Consider the following 20,145-nt stretch of genomic DNA (forward strand, 5'->3'; position numbering starts at 1 on the left):
GACCCATTGCTGCTTATTTACACCTAAGCTTTATTTTCCAGCTTTCCTAAATCCAGACCTAAGGGTGGTGATTTGGGTCCGTGGAGGTACATCCCATGAGACAAGTGCACAGCTGAAGGCACTCCCTTCCCCTCCCTAAGGAATCTTTAATACATTGTAAATTTCTGGAATCAACGACTGGTCATCCAGCCAATAAAGATTTCCTAATGGGAAGTGATTGTTGACATTCTTTCAGGTATGGCATGCATTTTCTCATGGAAAGAAAATTATACGCCATGTCCACAGTTGGTTGACATATTGCACATCATAGAGTTTTGTAGGATATGACAACCATCTGACCTACGGGTAAGAGGATAACAGTTAAAACACTTGCTTTGGTCACTTTCTTTCTTTTTTTTTTTTTTTTTTTTTGCCAGTCCTGGGCCTTGGACTCAGGGCCTGAGCACTGTCCCTGGCTTCTTCCCGCTCAAGGCTAGCACTCTGCCACTTGAGCCACAGCGCCGCATCTGGCCGTTTTCTGTATATGTGGTGCTGGGGAATCGAACCTAGGGCCTCATGTATCCGAGGCAGGCACTCTTGCCACTAGGCCATATCCCCAGCCCCTTTGGTCACTTTCTTGATAAACAGTCCTTACACGTGATTTAATTTTTTTCAGGCTTCCATTTCCACCTCTACCAAACATATGTAGTCATAATATTAGAATTTCACATGCTTCATGTAAATCCTGGCATGGACCATAGGCTCAGCACATGAAGGGCCCTGTCACATAATCTTCAGTGCTTTATTTTGATTGTTCTGACGCAGGCATAGGTTGGATACATTTCTGTGCATCTCTGACATGCAACAGTTACTTACAATAATACTTCATGAAACAATTCTACAGGACACATTAGAATGATTATGCTGTGGACTTTTTAGTCGTTTGGTGTAGATGATCTTTTCAAGGGCTTTAAAATTATTTAAAATACCTTAAAGTGCTAGTCAGAGGATACTGTGGTCTAAATGTTTGCATTCTCCCACCCCAACATTTATACAGTGAAGCCTTATCCCCCAACTCTAATGGCATCAGGAGGTAGAGCCCGTAGGAGTTAAGATCAATAATGTCATAAAAGCTTTGCCTTCACAGTGATCAGTGCTTTCACTGAAGTCAAGCAAGAAGACCTGCTTCCCTGCTCTGCTCTACCTCCTACCAGGAGAGAATGCAATGAAATCAGCTGTCCATGCCCCAGAAGAGTGCCCTGATCATTCTGTATCCTAGTCTCAGACCTCCAGCCTACAGAACTGGGAAGAATAGGTTTTGGTGTTGGTAAGACATCCAAAACTACTGTAATTGGTCAAAATGAAACGTTTGAGAGCATGATTATAAATCTGTCTCCCAGATTTCCATTGATTTGTATTGTTCTAATGATCCAAGGGATCTACCTGTGATCAATGTGTCAATACATGAAGAGTTAATAGTCAATGGGATGGTCTGGACCATGTGTTCAGCCTCTGTGCTCCAGTGACCCTGGTTATGTTGCTATAGCTCCGTCTTACCACACTCACTACCACTAAGAAGCCTGAACACAGTTCCCTGCCTTCAGCGTTCTTCTTGTAAATGTCCCTTGGATGGGCAGTGGCTGCACAGAGGTAGTATAGCAGAGATTTTTGTGGTAGTGGGCCCATGCTGTACCTTGAATACAGTTGTAAGTACATCAACCTACATATGTGATTTTAAAAAAAGAAAACTCAAAACAATTGAATGTTCCCATGACAGCTATCTCTTTCAAATCTCAACCACCTGCCAACCACTGAAGAAATCCTTTTAGAGCTAACTCTGAATGGCCCCATGAAAAGCTTCAAGCTTCTCCCATCTTCCCTCACACCTACTCTCCATCTCTTATTTCCTGCTGTTGTCTTCCATATACACCGTTTTCTCCTATGATACATGATTAAATGATCAGTTCACCTGATGTGTCTTCCCCAAATCCATTCATACTCTCACCAGGGGTTTCCTTCACTGGCATGCCTGTGTCAATACTCTGGGACACATAGATCCTCAAGAAGTGTCCAGTACTTGTTCAATAAGTGAATAAATAAAAAAAATGTCACACAAGCACATCTTAAAGGAAATGCAAGGAAACCATGATGACCAAACTATCATTTAAAAATATAGCCAAGGATCTTCACAATGACGCTGACACTTGCATCTGTGCATCACTCTTTCTACTGACCTTTAATAAGAGTAAGAAACTCTTCATGACTGACTCGGTTTCTCTGAATGTCAATCTTGAGGGTTAGCAACAAAGTGAACAGGAATTTGTGCTCCTCGTACAAGCCACGCACCGCATACTTGTACACCTCAAACGTCATGTGCTCAATGATATTAGCAATCCTCTTGCTTGTGATCGGGCTCCTGCCAGACCTGCGGGAGAAAGCACTGAAATCAGGCACACACCGTAGCCCTTTCCAGTTGTCTCTAAAAGCAGCATCTTTAAAGGAGAATGAGTAACTTCTGAGGACCCGTTCCTGTTTTTATACATCAAGCATAAGCCTCCTAAATCTAAGATAACAAGTATTCTCTCAACATGAAGTCACATAACAGAATCCTCAGCGTTGTTTAAATCAATTTTATCCACAGGGCATGATCGCTCACGACAATGTGTTGGGAATTTTCTTGGTTAGCAGAGGCACTTGAAACCAAAGGAATCAAATCAGTGGATGAAGAATTGGTATAATTTTCTCTCAGCATAAAATGATGAATTAGAATGATTTGTTAACACACTGGTAATTACACTAATCTGAGCTTTGGAAAAGGTAAAAAAAAAATTCTTCCTAACAAAGGAAAAAGAAATTGTAAATAAATGCAAGGTCATTCCAATCCACGGATAAAGAATTCAGCGAGGCTTCCTGAATGCAGACATACCTGGCTAAGGAAAGGTCAAACAAGCCCAGAAACTGACGGAGCGAAGTCTGATACATTTCATTAACCAAGCGCATCTCGGTGATGAGGAAGTAGAGGATGCTGCCCCGAGTAGCGACTGAAAGACAGAGACCAAGGTTGCACATACTGCGTGAGTGGAAAATAAATGAGACCCGCAGACACAACAGGCTAACCTCTAAATTAAAATGTGTTCTGTTTCTTTGTCTCCTCTGTGGCCTACTAGGAAGAGGACAGAAAGCGATGCTCATTTATTTATCAATCTATTTTATGTTTGCACAAGCTTTATGTCTTAATCAAATGGTACACCTCATTTCAGAACCACTGGACACCTTATAAATATATCTTACTCTATTTTAGCATGGGCAGCAAAGATAGCCAAGGAATTTCAGAGGTTTTACAGTGGACACCCAGGGATGTATGTGGCCATCATTTAGGTCCACACTCCGAAACTCATGAAGAATCTGTACTTACACTCAACCTGAAGTTTGCAAAATAAGCCATAGCAAAGATTCTGCTCCTGATAATACAATTTCAGCTGTTCTCCTAGGAAAGATGATAAATTACTAACTGATGGCCAACTGAATGTTTAATGGTGGATTACTTCAGCTGCCAGTGAATGTGTGTTTGCTTTCCTAGCCCAGTCTGTGAACAAAATACTGGCATCGCTTTTAAATGATAAACAAGGAGTAAACAGGCTATCGTGCTACTCTACTTCCTGCACCGTTAGTGATCTGCAGTCAAGACTTCTTTAAATCTCATGGTTTTTTTCTTATTCGTAAGTACATAAAAATTTAGAAAGAGTTTCTAACTACCATGAACTGCATCGAGAAAGTTTATATCATAACAAATTGGGTTTTTTTTAATCTCCAATTTACAGAAGTTCTCAAAAGCAATGTAATGAACCCTAATCAGATGCCCCATATTGCATGGTCCTTTGTATAAATTTCCTAACTTCATTCAATGCCTCTAATTCTCATTTCCTTCCTTGCTCCAATTTCCGGTGGCATGTGTCCTTCTTTACTAGACTCACCGGGCCTGTATTCCTCTCGGGCTGAGTTAATTTGAATTTCTGTCTCAGCAGAGATTTCCAGCTTCTGTGTCACCTCCTCGGCTGTCTTCTTGGTGTTGCTCAACACAATGATGAGACTCTGGTCTTCCACCAGGGACCCTTGCGTACTCGTCAGGCGACAAAGCAAGTTATCTTCCAGCTCCTTCATCCTTCTCTTGTTGGCAGTTACATCTTCCAAAAGGTGAGTTCTCTCTTTCTCCAATTCCTGTTAATTTGCATAAGAACATTTCCTTCCTAAATTAACTATTTTGGGGGGAGGGGGGGGCATTCTGTAAAAAAAAAATGAACCCAGTCAGCTGCTCTTGAGTATCTGTATTTTGCTGTATTTATCATCACTGACTGCAAGATTCATAAACATCAAGGGAGGAAGAAAATTAATAGAAGGAAGAATAGACAGTGATGTCATCAAGCTTGTTAAAAAAATATTATCAGTATACCTATTGTCATTTATTTATTTCCTAAGTCAAATACTTTTATTTTTATGACTACAGTTACCATGCAAATATAATCTTACTGTGAAAGTAAAAATGTGTGTGTGTGCGCACGCGTGTGTGTGTGCATATCTATCAGTACTGGGGATTGAACTTGAGGCCTTTCTTGCTTAGCTAGTGTTTTGCTCCCTGCACCCCACAATGACCTTTTGTTTTTAGTTTGGTTTTCATGTTGGCCCTCACTGTAACTTCACTCTGGTTGGACTCAGATCATAATCTTCCTATGTGTTTCCAAGTAGTTGGGACTGCAGGCATGTGTAACCATGCCTAGCTAGCTTTTGAGCTAAGAGTCTTCCTAACTTTCACCAGGGCTGGTCTTCAAACTCTCAACCTCCCGTGGAATTACAGGCGTGAAGCACCATGACATTCTCCAAAGGTAAAATGCACTTGAAGACAAACACACAAACCTTAGATTCAATATACGCATACAGTACAGACTCTTTTGTAAAAGAGTTTTCCATCGTTTGGATGTGATTATTTCAGGTTTGCAGGGTGAAATAGTATCTAATTCTGTGAAAAGGAATTCTCCACAGCTACATGGGCAATCTAAGCTGATAATACAGGTACTTAAACATTGAAACTTTTAAAAGCTGAGCAGGGTGGCTCACCCGCCTATGATCCTAGGACTCAGGAGGCAAAGGCAGAAGTGTCAAGAGTTCAAAACCAGGCTGGTCCATATAGCAAGATCTTGGTTCAAATAAAAACTAATATCAACAGGTGCTGGAGGCTCACACCTATAATCCTAGCTACTCAGGAGGCTGAGATCTGAGGATCATAATTCAGAGCCAGCCTGGGCAGGAAAGTCCAGGAGACTCTTATGTCCAATAAACTACTCAGAAAAAAAGCAGAAAGTAGTGCTGTAGCTCAAGTGGTAGAGTGCTAGCCTTGAGCACAAAGAGGCTCAGGGACAGCACCCAGGCCCTGGATTCAAGCCCCAGGACCGGCAAAGAAAAAAGAAACTAAAATCATGTAAAAACTGAAAAACCTTGGCCTGAAAAAAGTGCCCCTTTCTCCAAAAGAAGTGAAGCTTTGTATGTTTTCCAAAAGATGTTCTAGTTAGCTTAGGAGAGTGGAGTTTGGGGAGATCACTCTCCTCCCTGGTTGTTTCTTTCCTTTTGCAGCTCACAGAGGAGGGAAATGTAGGTGACACAGCATGACAAAAGAGAAAATACTTTCCTGGGACCAAAGTAAGTTTTACATGAAAGTCAAATGGTTACATGAGAGATTGCAACTTTGAAGCTAAAGTAAAGAATTAAAAAGAAACAGAAAACTAGTAAAGTTGAATTGTTTGTGTATATGTGCCAGTCCTGGGACTTGAACTCTGGGCTTAGGTGCTGTTCCTGAGCCTTTTTACTCAAGGCTAACACTCTACCACTTGACCTACACCTTTGCTTCCAGCTTTTTGGTGGTTCATAGGAGAGAAGATACTCAAACTTTCCTGCCTAGAGCTGACCTAAAACTGCAATCCTCAGATCGCAGCCTTCTGAGAAGCTAGGATTATAGATACAAGCTAACCGCACCTGACTTTAAATTTAACTTTTTGAAAGGAAGATAAAAATCAGGATTTCTTCTGAAACGTTTTCTAAATATACAGCACACTGACAATGGACCAAAAAATAATTTAAAATAATAATTCCATATAACCTTGGGTGTGGGGTTAAATGCAGATGACTACACAACAAAGTCACGAGAACTAGCGTGACTCACTCCGCATTCAGGGAGTGCGAAGTTGCCTGCCACATTCCAGCTTAGAGCAGCTTCAGGAAAAGAAGGGCTTCCACTCTCCTTTGAGAAAACTAGAAATCTAAGCCATGGTGAGTCATATAATTCATATAACATACGAAGAAAAGAGAAACTAAACCTTGCCCAAACCATCATTCTTTTTTTATTATTATTATAAAAGCTGTTTAATTAAAAATGCAATAAGGAAAAAGGTGGTACGGACAGAAACAACTGACTATGAACTGTAAGAGCCCGAGTACTCTTTGCAAGATTCTGCACTTATTGTTTTCTAATTATGAATGTCTTCCTAGGATACTTTATGTCTCTTTTTTGTCCAGGTATAATACTTAATACATATGTTGGAGGCAAGTTCCGGTCCCATCTCACCTAAGATAGTATTCAGTTTCGCTTGTTCAACTTTATCATAAAAATTCACTCTATTCTCTTTGATGATGAGAATTAGTAAACATATTTTTCTATGCTTTCTTCCCAAACTCCATTAAAAGAAGGGATCTAGCAGATACCGTTGAGAAAGAGATGTATAGATCCCTGAAATTTGACATTAAAATTCTGAATCCACTTTGACTTTCTCATATTTTATAAATCAATTTTAAAAACAGCAATTGGTAAATTTAAATGTTTTCCAACAGAAAAAAATCTGAAAATATTTTTGAAATATCATTTAGCAAATCAGCTTTATTTGAATCAGAATTTTTTTGTGGAAATCCCAAAAATCTCTTTGAAAATATCTCATCTGTTTTTTAAGCAAAAGTGTAACTTTGTACACTTATATTTTCTAACTGATTTGAAAGCCAAACCATCATTCTTAATCATGATATAAGTTCTTTCACTGAGTAACATGGAGTTAAAAATAAAGCTTATAGTGGCAAAATGCCATGGAGTCTGCTTTCTGTCCTGCCCAGTTTATGCCCTGGTTGTATAGTTGTGGTAGATAGGACCCTACCAAGCTCTTAACTCATGATCTAAAAACCCAGGAGCTTGGCCCAGGGATATTTTAGAAAAGACAAACTTAATATTTAAGGGAAAAAAAATTATGAACTTCCACCACTTCTTTATTGGTTGAGCTGTGTGGCAACTCAAGGAAAACCTGCACTATTGCTTCCATGTGTTACCTAGCTACATTTGAAAGCCTCCTTGGTGGTTATTCGAGTTCATTTATTTACTAAATGAGCATTCCAAATTTCAAGAAATGTGGAAAATAAACATGTGACATTTTATGGTGGCTATAAAATTCTTTTCATCAGCAGTTACCATCAAAGTCCTTCAACTAGAGTTGCATTAGAAAATAAAGTGATAATCAGTTTAACTTAAAAAAAAACTAATCTTCATTCTGAGTTCTTACAGATGAGCACTGTGAAGTCCCCATTTCTGAATACTAGGGGAAGAGGGGTATGGGAAAGGGAGAGGGATGGAGGAAAAAGTAAGAAAAGGAAGGGGAGAGGCAGGAGGGGAGGGAAAAGGAAGGGAGAAGAAGGAGACGTTTTTGACAGCAGAAAGGCATATGTTCAAATCGATACATGTACTACCTATACCTCCATAGGCCTCGGGTCTCTCATCTGACCAACAGACATAGAAACAGCTCACAGGATGACTGTGACGACATCGCCAGCCACACAGCCAAGGCAGAGACTGTATTGAGATGGTTGCTCAAAATGTGTGTCTTAACTTCTGTCTCTTCCTGATTCATTTCCAGCAGAACTTCAGAAGCACAATAATGCTCATTTGAAAGTAAGACTTTTGAATAATCAACTTGGGAGTTGTCACAAAATAAAGTTCACTACTAGGCATGCATCCATAGGAAGGGAAATCAGTACTGAAGAAACATCTACGCGACTGTGCTTACTGCAGTATGATTTGGAATAGCCAAGACAACAAGGACTCCTCCATCAGTGTTAGACTGGATCAAGAAAATGTCACACACACACACACACACACACACACACACACACACACACAGATATTATTCAGCTATAAGAATGAGTAAAATCCTGTCATTTTCAGCAACATGGAAGAGCCTAGAAGATATTATGTTAAGTGAAACAAGAAATCTATTCTCACTTATATAGGGAACCTAAACAAGACTCCTGCATAAGAGGAAAAATAATAATGATTGTCATGGCTGGAAATAGTAAGAGATGGGGAAGGGAAAGAGAGAGAAAGGGCTAATTGCGCATAGGTGTAGTTGGATAAGAGGCATAATTTCTACACAATAGTATAACTACAGTTGACAATAACTAACTGCAGGGTGTAAAATAACTGGTCAAGAGGCTCCTAATATCCCCAACACAAAGAAATGATAAATGTTGGAAGTATAGCTATATCACTTTCTTTGATAAGATTTGTACCCATGTATTAAAATATCACACTACCTCAGATAAAAATGTACACAACATTAATCAAGATATAAATTATTCATAAACTTCTTTGTTACATGGCAACCCTTTTGAACAACTACTTAAAGGAAATTTAAAATTTGAAAAAAATAAATATACACTTAAACTTGATACCAGACAAGTATACCTCACATACTACTGTGAGGCATATAGTGAAGTCTCTTAAAGAGAAAAGAAAGGGAACTTTCTCATCTTCAGCTTGAAATGCTAAAGATACACATTTCTGTGTCAACAGGGGACAGATCTACAATCAGCACCAAGTCGCCTCAATACTTCCCTCACCGTTACCTTTTATCTTCTGTCCATTTTCCCCAGTTATCACCACAGCCCTAATGAAGGCTTTAATTCTTCCCTGTGGACTCATTATAATTGGTCTCCCTGCTGACCTGTCTTTCTCCTCTATGATCCCCTTTCACCCTCCTCGTCACCCAGAGGATCTGCCTTAGTCACTCTGAAAGGTCTAGACTTCTCAACATAGTTTATAAATCGGTTACAATCTACATCTCATCTCTACTTGAGAAGCTTGGGGTTTCAGCTAAAAGCTTGCCTCCATGTTGCTTTTGAAAGCCATTATGAATAAAAGTTGTCAGTAATGTAAGGGAAACATCGGGCAATCATTGCTCAACAGTAAATGAACAGACTAAACAGAACAGTGATGGTTGGGTCCAATGTAATTATCATTGTTACAACAGTAATTAGATAAATCAGCCAATTAAGGTAACTCCCTATATTCCCAAACAACTTTTAAAGACTAAGATTAGTATCACCCCAAGTTTGAAATCTGTTCAAATAAACGCGCTAATACAATTTAAAGTGCCATTTGGAATCGCATAAACAATCTGTGTATGAGATAGAATGCAATAGCCAAATATAAGAGTATGACTGTGGTTATTGGATAAAGAACTATTATCTGAGAAAACAAATAGAACAATTATTGTTTCCATCAAAATGAAACAAATTTACTTTGGAATATGATTTGATAGATGATTTCATTTATATGGCCGGTATAAACATATTTATGTTAAATTACCACTTTAGTTCCACCAGTACAGAAGAAGATAGTACTTTTTAAATTAAGGTAATAGGGAAAAATGGATTTGCTCATCAAAGAGATGATCCCTTAGCAAAATAGATGATAGACAGACAGATAGGTAGATAGATAGATAGATATGCAGATAGAGAGGTAAACAGTTGTGCTAAGTATACTACATGATGTTTGCAAACTGAAAACTTTTATAAAGTTGTGATTATGGTAACTTTTCTTGAAACGATGTGTCAGGTGAATAAAGTACAGGAACAGTTTTTAATTCATAAATATGATGTTTGTTTTTAAATGTTCATAAAAGAACCCTACCCAAGAAACAAAGGAAAACTAAAATTACTTGTGAGCATAAATCTCATCTAGGACCAAATTTCTGAAATCAGTCAATGGAAGTATCTATTCATTTTTCAAAGTGTCACAAGGTTCCATTAGCAAGGGTAATTTCTCCTTTTTACTTTACATAAGCGCCCCCCACCCCCGAGAAGTCAGGATGATAGCTGCACACCACTGGTGCCTGGCTGGAGGACCTGTCTATCATTCATGTGGACAAAAGTAAAGTCATTTTCTGAAGATATTCAATTCTCCCCCTAAAAAGAGAAAACGAGTCTGGCTGTGAATCCACACTGGCTCTGTGAGGCTGTTGCACATTTTCTCAAGGAAGCTTACAAGCGCCCTTGCTGCCCCCTCTACAACCGGTAAGGCTCAGTGCTGGAGCTGAGGTTACTGCTTGCTCTGTTCTGTTCTGTTTCATTCTAACTAACATGTGTCAGGGTGAATTACTCTTTTTGAGGAAATTGTATACATCTCAACTGACTATAGTAATAAACTAAGAGCCAGAATCTCGTGCAGCCGCACCAGGGCTCCTGACCTCCCTGAAGCCAAGGCCACGGGTGAAAGCAGAGACCAGGACGTGTGATCGATGCTGCGGGAAGACCCTCAGGACTCCCACGTGCTTAGCAAGGCGGGCTACAATGATGTGACAGTGCTAAATTTCTCAAGCTAACTCTGTTGGGATCCAACAGAGGACTCAAAGATAAGTTTCTTGAAGGTTGTTATTAGCTCAACATTTATTGGGTGATTGGAGCTGCACTGGTTTCTGCCACACTGAGGTCACCAGACACATGAATTTATGAAGCTGGATTAAAGGTTCCTCAAGCTACCATCAATATTATGAATTGACGTGTCACATGCAGCGAGTTAAAACTAAAGAGAAAATTCAGAGGAAAAGAGAGCCAGAGAAAGGAAGAGAATGAGAAAGAGAGAAACACACATAGGGCTAGAAGAGCAAACCTAATATGCCACTCGGAGAAAGAAGAGATGGTGGGAAGTGAAGGTGCTAAGGTGTTGCCAGTGGTCTTGACCTAATAAATCTCCAGGTCATGAAAGGGGCCATGAAGCAAACTAAACACGTGGAGAACGTCAGTAGCATCTTCAAGAGTTCCTGCACTTCCGTCATGGCAATCTCATTAATATTCTGTACATTTCTGTACGTAAGCTTCACCTGTGTCTTAGAGGAAACCCTGACTTGAGAAAAGGAATATAATATATTTTTTTCCTGGCACTTTTTACTGAGAGTGAGAGGGTAGCCGGCCAAACTCTACCATCACAAGTTCCAAAGTCTCATACCATCCATCGCCTCATACATACAGCTCTCTCCAGAACATACAGTGTCCTGTGGTTGGCATAGAAACATTTTATCTTATATTCTAAAGGCACACAAGAAGGAGTCAAATGAAAGGGAAACTTTCATGTGCATTAGGAAGCTGAAAGCCAACAGCAAAAGAAAAGTCTAAGTGGAATAAATTTTTCAGGAAAAGTAAGCAATCGAAGACCAGAATAATGATACTGATAGTCTCATAGATATATCATCGGTATGGAGAAAAGCAACCAATGATCAATGTAATATATAGGAGACATCTATGAAAACCATGGGTGGTACATAACTGGTGAATCATTTCTTTTAGATTAAAAAAATGGATTTAGGAATTAGTAGGAATAAAGGGAGATAATCATTGTGATGACTTATGTTATGTTTATCAATGAAAGATGCGATGCAATAGAAAAGCAGAGTCACTGGCGACGCCTCACCCACCTGTTTCTCTGTGAGAATGACTCTCCCCAGTAGCTGGTCTTCTAGGCCTTTCATGGTGACAGTGAAGTCGATGATGGAGGTTCGAGCACTTATTTCTGGGGTGTAGGCTGGATTGGGCAGTTTGGTTGTAAGATAGAGTTTGAAGCCATCCATAACGTCTACTTCCTTATCACCAACCTTCACCTTTTAGAGTGAAAGAAAATTAAATAATAAAAAGGAGTATAGTCCTGATATCACTGTGACTGATTTTGGTACTCTGGGTATTGTGTATATGTTTTCCGGAACTAGGGAATGGAAGGGCAACATCAAAATGGAAAGACAAAGGGTAAAAGGTGAACCAATGCAACAGCAATACTCAGAAGACAATGGGCTGTGGGGAGGGAGGAAGGTGGGAGAAAAATGAGGGAGGAGGTAATAAGTTTGACAAGAAATGTACTCGCTGCCTTACATATGAAACTGTAACCCCTCCGTACATCACTTTGACAACAAAATATTAAAAGGGGGTGTATAGTTTGTTGTTTCTTTTTTGTATATTTCAAGTACTCCTTTATCCAGCTTTGTAACTGGAGATGATTTGTATACAAAAAATAAAAAACATACCAAAAAACAAACACATAGAGCCAAGGGCTCACATCTGTAATTCTATTCAGGAGGTTGAGCCCTGAGGATGACAATTTGAAGTCAACCCAGTCAGGAGTGTCCCTAAGACTCTTATCTCTAATCGACTACCCAAATACCAGAAGCGCAGCTGTGGCTCAAGTGGTAGCCTTGAGCAAGAAAAGCACAGGGACAGTGTTCAGGCCCTGAGTTCAAGCCCCAGCATGCATGTGCACACATACACATACACACACACACACACGCACACACACACACACACACACACACACACACACACACACAATGTTCAATGACTTTATAGAGAATTTCAAGCCATTAGGAAGCAGAGAAGCCTCCTGGTTACAAAAATAAATGAGATATGCCAAAAAAAAAAAAAAAGATTGGTTCTGGATATTTTCAATCAGAAGTGCGTCCAAGAAATTTTCCCTTCCCTCTGGACTGCACTTATCACTGCTGCCCAGCAAGACCACTCCAGCCGTGTCACACTGATGTGATTGCCATGTCGGCGCTGCACGTTTTTAGCACTGGGCTTCACCTACCTTAAAGGTAGATCCGGTTTTAATAAAGTTCCGTTCCAAAACGTTATCCAGAGCAGGGTCCAGTTCTTCCCCGATGTCTTCAATAAGCAGAGGCCTTCCAAGGGAAAGACTGTCTTCCAGGTGGTTTCTGAAGTACTTGTGATTTAGAGACGTGATCTAGAAATGGGGTCACAGTTTACTCTCCCCAGACAGTTCTCCATGCAAAGCTTTTAGTCTCTCACCACAGGAGGCAATTGGACCGTAGCCTTTAGCTTGGAACTCTACTGGGTGAAATGGTACTGGAAATGGTTTAGTCTGTTTGCATCTCTTCTATTACCAGACATGCCAGGAAGCACTGCATGCTCTTATCCCCACAACCAACTTAGTGACAAGTAGTAATAATCAGGAAATGTCCTTGTAAGTGCCGCACACATAACATGCTACTGCTCTGCCCCTCTGTATTTATCAAAGACAGGTATGGAAACAAGTGGTTTATCATTGTTGTTGTTATTTTCAACATGCCATGTGAAATTATGCCCTTTGTCTTTTGTCTTTCTTTCTCATGGTTTTACCCCGGATATCACTGTAACTGATTTTAGTACCCTGAATACTGTATATATGTGTATGAAGGGAAGGGGAGCATCAAAATGAAGAGACAAAGGATAAAAAAAAAACCAATGCAACAGCAATACTTACAAAACTATATGGTGTAAACCAACTGTACAACTCACGGTGGGGAGGGGGAATGGGAGGGGGTAAAATGAGGGAGGAGCTAACAAGTTGGATAAGAAATATACTCAGTGCCTTATATATGAAACTGTAAACCCTCTGTACATCAGTTTAACAATAAAGAAATGGAAAAAAAGACAGTCGTAGATCCACATAGTCTGAGCCTACCGAAAGATGGCCTTCATAAAGGTGAACACAAATGTAAACAATAAGAGGTTTGAAAAAGAGATTGTTTTTTTCTGGGTTTAAATTGCTTCTGTTTCTGCTCTCCTTGGGATTGCCCAACTATATGCACAGCTTTAAACATTTCTTTATTCTTGGATTTTCAGTAATCAGAGGAGATAAAATTTCATCAGTGAGGGGCTGGGAATATGGCCTAGTGGCAAGAGTGCTTGCCTCCTACACATGAAGCTCTCAGTTCAATTCCCCAGCACCACATATATGGAAAATGGCCAGAAGGGGTGCTGTGGCTAAGGCGGCAGAGTGCTAGCCTTGAGCAAAAAGAAGCCAGGGACAGTGCTCAGGCCCTGAGTCCAAGGCCCAGGACTGGCCAAAAAAAAAAAAATTTCATCAGTGAGACAAAGGATAAAAAGACAAACCAACCAAAAGCAATACTTATGAAACAATTTGGTGTAAACCAACTGCACAACTAATGGCCAGAAGAGTGAAAGGGGGAGGGGGAGGAGGGAGAAAAATGAGGGAGGAGGTAACAAGTTGATCAAGAAATGTACTCCCTGCCTTACATATAAAACTGTAACCCCTCTGTACTTCACTCTGACAATAAAGGAAACAAATGGGAAAAAAAGTTCATCAGTGACATACTCAAACACAAATCACCTGCAGTTCATTTTGGCTTTCTTTATTCTTAATCCAAATCTTGCCTTGAGTCTGCGGATCAATTAGCAAAGGATAACGAGATGCCTTTGTGACAATAATTCCATTTTGGACGGACAGGTCATCATTGGGCAGACCTTGGAGGCTCCATTCACTGATAGTGGGGGCATCGATCAACATCTCATTGAGATTTAGATCATTTCCGAATGGAATTTTCCGAGCTTTCATTTCCTTCTTCCAATCATTTAACAGCAAGTCTCGAAATTCTTGGTTAAATGGACCAGAATAAGACAGAAAAGCTGTCGCCAATAATACATCCCCTAAAACAGACAAGAAACGTCACTGAAATACTGCACGATCATCCCTGCATACTACATTCTTTTAAATTCCACAAATCATAAGCACGTGCTGTTGCCACTTGGTAAATATACAGAGGGTTTTTAAAATATTTTTTTTTATTTTTATCTTTTATTGTTAAGGTGATTATGCAGAGGTTTGATCATGGTTAAGCGAGGCCCAGATGGCCTACCAAGTAATAGCTGCAAGGGATCAAACGTGGGATGGCTTTGACTTTTGTTGCAAGTGAGAGACTGATAGGCAGCACCTCCGAAGACAGAGCACTCGTTGGGTGCCAATGAACATTCCTACATACTCAGCAGAATTCGAAGGTGACCTGATCCTAACAGACGTAAAGGTCATTCACATCTGAACTGGTAGTGCCTGCGCACATGGAGACTTGTGCACGTGTGCACTCGCCCACACAGGGATTTCAACCGAAGCAGTGCTGCTTGATTAATGCTTAAGCTTGCTGATGATCACAGTGAACACACAAGCTCGTTCGTAACTGAATTTTACAGACCCACGAGGCGCTTGGTTTGTGCAGCGAACTCTTTGCTTTGCTCTGTCCACCGTGCTTTTTCTCCTGCCAAGCCACTGATGAGCGTGGAAGCCGTCTGCATCTTGTGTCTGCACCGCTCGGCATCTTCCAGCAGGGTCTAGATGAAGGCAGACCCAAAGGGACGCGTTAAAGAGACAGTGCAGCCTCCGGCCTTCCTCAACAACACTTCACAATACATGTGAATGGCCTTTCTGGGACACAGAAGCCAAAACTTCACAGGAAGCAGAGGACTCCATCTTCCTGGGCCTGTGCAGCCCAAACTGCCTCTGCCCTGTCCACAGACCATGGAGAAATTCCTTAGAATTAGATACACAGGGGCTGGGAATGTGGCCTACTGGTAGAGTGCTTGCCTAGCATGCTTGAAGCCCTAGGTTCAATTCCTCAGCACGACATATGCAGAAAAAGCCAGAAGTGGTGCTGTGGATCAAATGGTAGAGTGCTAGCCTTGAGCAAAAGAAGCTCAGGGACAGTGCCCAAGCCCTGAGTTCAAGCCCCAGGACGGGAAAAAAAAAAAATTAGATCCACAGAGCTTGGGGTTACACCCTCCCCCATACCAACACCTCACAGACAACAGAAACTTGTACTTGTGTACTTCCATGAAAGAAAAATGAAATATTAAATAAAATGAAAACTAGCATACACGCCAGTGTCATGCAGCACAATGCAAGGAAATAAATATCCTTCAGAAACATTTAGAAATATCTCTCCTGTTAACGCCTGGTTTCATTTCTGCATTATCTAACTCCATCCCTCCTTTTACTTCAGGTAAAACTGAAGCTTGTCTTCAGATCAGGGTCCTCTGAGGCTCCTGCAAAAAGGCCAATCGTGTGTGTGTGTGTGTGTGTGTGTGTGTGTGTCTGTGTGTGTGTCTGTATGTTAGGGATGGAACCGAGAGCCTGGGGTGTACTTACCCTCTATGACTAAGATACACACTAGCCCAGGGTCTTAGTTCTTTAACACAAATACAAATGCCTCTGTTTCTTTATGTTTAGGAGACAGCCAATAATTCTATTTGTAAAGAATTATGCTCATCAAATAAAATGAGTGTGGACAAAGCCTTAACTATATGAATACTAGTGTCCATTTATAATAACAACAAAGACATGTATAATTTTAATACATATACAGATAGGCATATATCGTGCTACCAAGAGCTTAACTTGTTTTGGTTCTTTTCCTTAGCAGGATTATTTAAATTATTCTGTCATACTCTGAGGCCATTAAAAATGATCATCTAAATGTTTTATAACCAAGAAAGTGAGGTAAGATAGATCAGGGAAAGCACCGCCAGGAATTCAGAGACAGACACTGTATTAATGAATAGCTTGGTTAAAAGTACAGAAGCACCATTTCCTTTGCTTTAAGCCTTACATTCTCCCATAAGCTATAACATTTATTAAAAAGAGAAAAAGGAAAAAGAGCAGCTCTCTCCCTCTGGCCTTGTCCTCTCTCTCAAATAATTAGTGTACTCTGAGAACAGAGTGAGGATATCTTAAAGAAAGAAACTTATCTTGGGGCCGGGGAGGACATTTGGGAAAATGACTCTCCTGGCACAAAACCCATTTGAAAATACTTATCTCAAGAATGAACAAGCATCTTGAAGGAAACGTACGGCAGAACCCATCCTTTGTTAAAAAGGATGCCCAAATACCAATGATCCAAGTTTAACAAGGCCAACCTCGAAATCTCTGGGTCCAAATGATAAAAAAAAAAAACACACAATGTAGCAGCAAGAATGACGGAATGTGCCAAGTGTCAGAATAAAGAGACACACTTATCCTAAGGTGAAGATGAGACAAACCCCATCCTACCTTCCCACCATGAGTAGCCTGATGTCAGAGCACTCCGTGCACCTGCTAGCAGGGGGGCCCACACCGTGTCTGAATTGTGCACTATCTTGCTATCCTGCCTCTGCTTTACTTTACTAGAGTATTTAATTTTCTTCTCCTCAATGTGTCTCAAAACGTTTTTTTTTTCTTTGACAGCATCACAAACTCGGTAACTAAGGACCAGGTCTCTTCCATCTGGGGCCCCTCCTCCCGGCAACACTAGTTGGCCACTTCATCGGAGGGAGGAGCATCATCAGATGCATCCAGTAACAAAGAAGATCCCGGTGTTTTTCTAGTTAAAAACTCACTTTATCATATACTCACTTTAGAGCATGATGCCGGGTGCTAGTGACCCTCCTTGTAGTCCTAGCTACTCAGGAGGCTCAGATGTAAGGACCACAGTTGGAAGTCAGTCAGCCAGGAAAAGTCTGTGATATTCTTACCTTCAATTAACATTGCAGCAAAAGTCCAGAAGTGGTGCTGTGCCTCAAGTGGCAGAATGCTAGCCTTGAGCAAAATGCTCAGAGATAGGACCCCAGACTAGCACACACAAAAGAAAGTATGCAGTGAACGGCTGTTATATTTGTAAATAGGCTTAAAATATATGTAAATAGGGACATATGTTCAGCTGTTGGATAATAAAGAATAAAATATGATTAGGATTCCTCCTCAGGGTTACCTAAATGCATTTTCTATAACGAACACAGACTGTTTCTGCAACAATAATGCAATAATATGTTTTTGAAAATGAGCTATTGGATCCAGTTTGTCCTCATTCCCTTGCTGTTCTTTCCCCTACAGCCAATGCAAAAAAACAAAAATCCCAACTGAGCGGCACAGCCCGTATCCTTACCACCCACAGGAATCTGCTCCCCCCAGAGGAAAGACGCCCACTGTGTAATGTTTGACTCCACATCGTTATTAGAATAATTTATTTTCACTAAATAGACACTTCCAATTTGACTTGCTTTCCCTAAAATCTCTGTCTTGCCCTTCCATCCATCTTTTCCTGGCTTCTTGCTTTCTGGAAGCTCAGGTTTCTTTGGGGGTCTTGTGATATGGGGAAGGAGAGAGAGAGAGAGAGAGAGAGAGAGAGAGAGAGAGAGAGAGAGAGAGAGAGAGAGGTGTCTGAGGGCATAAGAGGGACAAGAGTCTGGTTAAGAGTTGGAGTTAATAATCCATGGGGTCCAAGACCCTAGATCTATTATCTCTTAATTGTAGTGAGGAGACTCAGTGTCCAGGAGGCCAATAGGAACTGGACTCTAAGCAAAGGCTCTGGAACCATGGAAGGATTCCCAGCCATGTTCTTCTCCCTGAGGTGGTGCAGGCCTGGGCCACAATGAACTAGAGACTAGACTCCTTTCTAGATGACCCATAAGCCCCCTAGGAAGAATGAATAGTAGCAAAAGTGACTAGAGCGTCACATATTGGTGACAGCAGGCAGGCTCGTGATCAGATTTGTTTATTAGAAATTTGCCATTATTAAAACACAAGTTGTAAGTCCAAGTTGCATTTTTCACCATAGTGTTCCTATAATTTAATTAATTGCAGATACTCAAAATCAAAGGCTCTATTGAATGATTTAATGCAAAAGGCTACAATTTAAACATAAACATAAGTTCTGTATTTTTACTGTGTGCAGAAGTCCTTCCTGATACAAGTGAGTATCCAAATACTAGAAATGAATGGTCTTTCTCCACAGGTTTTGAGCAGTGTCTTTCAAATCGCAATGTTAATTTGTTCCTCATATAAGTGAATTGTACGAGGCATAAGTATACGAACATACATAGGTACTCAAGTTATTTCCTTAAAAGTTTCTTAAAATCTCCTGCTTTGCTTTCTGGAGACTTACCTTTTTTAATTAATTTACTTTATTGTTATTATAGATGTAATGTGTAGAGGGATTAAGAATATGTGAGTCAGGTAATGAGTACATTTCCTTTCGTACAGTGTCCTCTCCTGGTTCACCCCCACCCCCAATCTCCATTCTTTAAAGGGAAAATGTCATGCACTGTGCACAGACTATGCTGAAGAACCCCAGGCAGGAATCTCAGCCTGGCCATGAAAAGGCTAACGAGAGACAGGCAATTTTTATGAACTGCTTAGGGAAAGTGTAAATCTGGCTCCTAGTTACCAAATATAGAATTAATCAGGAGCACTGCTGATGTTACAGTGCTAGGAACTTATATTACTGGGGTGACTGTGCCTCCCCTAGGATGGTTACCTGCTTTTCAGTCATGGCCTGCTCATACTCCGCCTGCACCACGTCGAGCTCCGCTTGCTTATCATCCAGCTCCGCCTGTGCCTTCTGCAGATCCTGCATGGCCAGGACGTGGCGATTCTCCTGCACCACCAAGTTTGCCTGCATAGGACACGCAGACAGCCAAAGTCAGGAAATGTCCAAACATCCTGCAGCCTCAACTCTAGCAACACAGAACACTTCCGTGTTTTCCCTTTTCCTTTGTTTTATTCCCAGGACCTTTACAAACCATTAAGACCAAATCTTACTGTCACTTGGTATACATGTTCATAGCCAGAATATATTGTCAGCCAACTTTTCTCTGCAAAGTGCCAGGTGCCGTACAATGCTCTCAAGATGGTGGACAGGAACAGTGAACCATACCCCAACGTGAACCACACAATTGCCGAGGGCAAACACCTAACACTTCACGGGGCACTGTCGTGCCAGCTATTCCATTGATAGTTGTACAAAACTATTTTCAATCTACAATATCATTAAATACGCCCTGGGTCTGATCTTCAGAACCATGAAAATAAAATCACAGAACCACTAGAAATGTCAACTGCCTGTACTTAAAACTGTCTTCCCCAAATTGCTCTTTCTCAGTTTTTTTTTTTTTTTTTTTAGCCAGTCCTGAGCACTGTCCCTGGCTTCTTCCCGCTCAAGGCTAGCACTCTGCCACTTGAGCCACAGCGCCGCTTCTGGCCGTTTTCTGTATATGTGG

The 20,145-nt window shown here is 40.7% G+C and overlaps 1 protein-coding gene across 1 annotated transcript in view; it reads right to left on the bottom strand.

Moving 5' to 3' along the window:
- Dnah5 (dynein axonemal heavy chain 5) overlaps nt 1–20,145 on the bottom strand; it is a 205,526-nt gene that overhangs the window by 26,329 nt on the left and 159,052 nt on the right. The window contains exons 61-68 of the mRNA XM_048368360.1: nt 19,404–19,541; nt 15,312–15,447; nt 14,456–14,772; nt 12,911–13,066; nt 11,754–11,936; nt 3,954–4,197; nt 2,906–3,020; nt 2,214–2,404 (exon numbers count right to left, since the gene is read on the bottom strand). Coding sequence (XP_048224317.1) covers nt 2,214–2,404; nt 2,906–3,020; nt 3,954–4,197; nt 11,754–11,936; nt 12,911–13,066; nt 14,456–14,772; nt 15,312–15,447; nt 19,404–19,541 — 1,480 coding nt within the window. The remainder of the gene's footprint in view (nt 1–2,213; nt 2,405–2,905; nt 3,021–3,953; nt 4,198–11,753; nt 11,937–12,910; nt 13,067–14,455; nt 14,773–15,311; nt 15,448–19,403; nt 19,542–20,145) is intronic.

The sequence above is a fragment of the Perognathus longimembris genome, chromosome 19 (genome assembly GCF_023159225.1).
Source record: "Perognathus longimembris pacificus isolate PPM17 chromosome 19, ASM2315922v1, whole genome shotgun sequence".
NCBI lineage: Eukaryota > Metazoa > Chordata > Mammalia > Rodentia > Heteromyidae > Perognathus > Perognathus longimembris.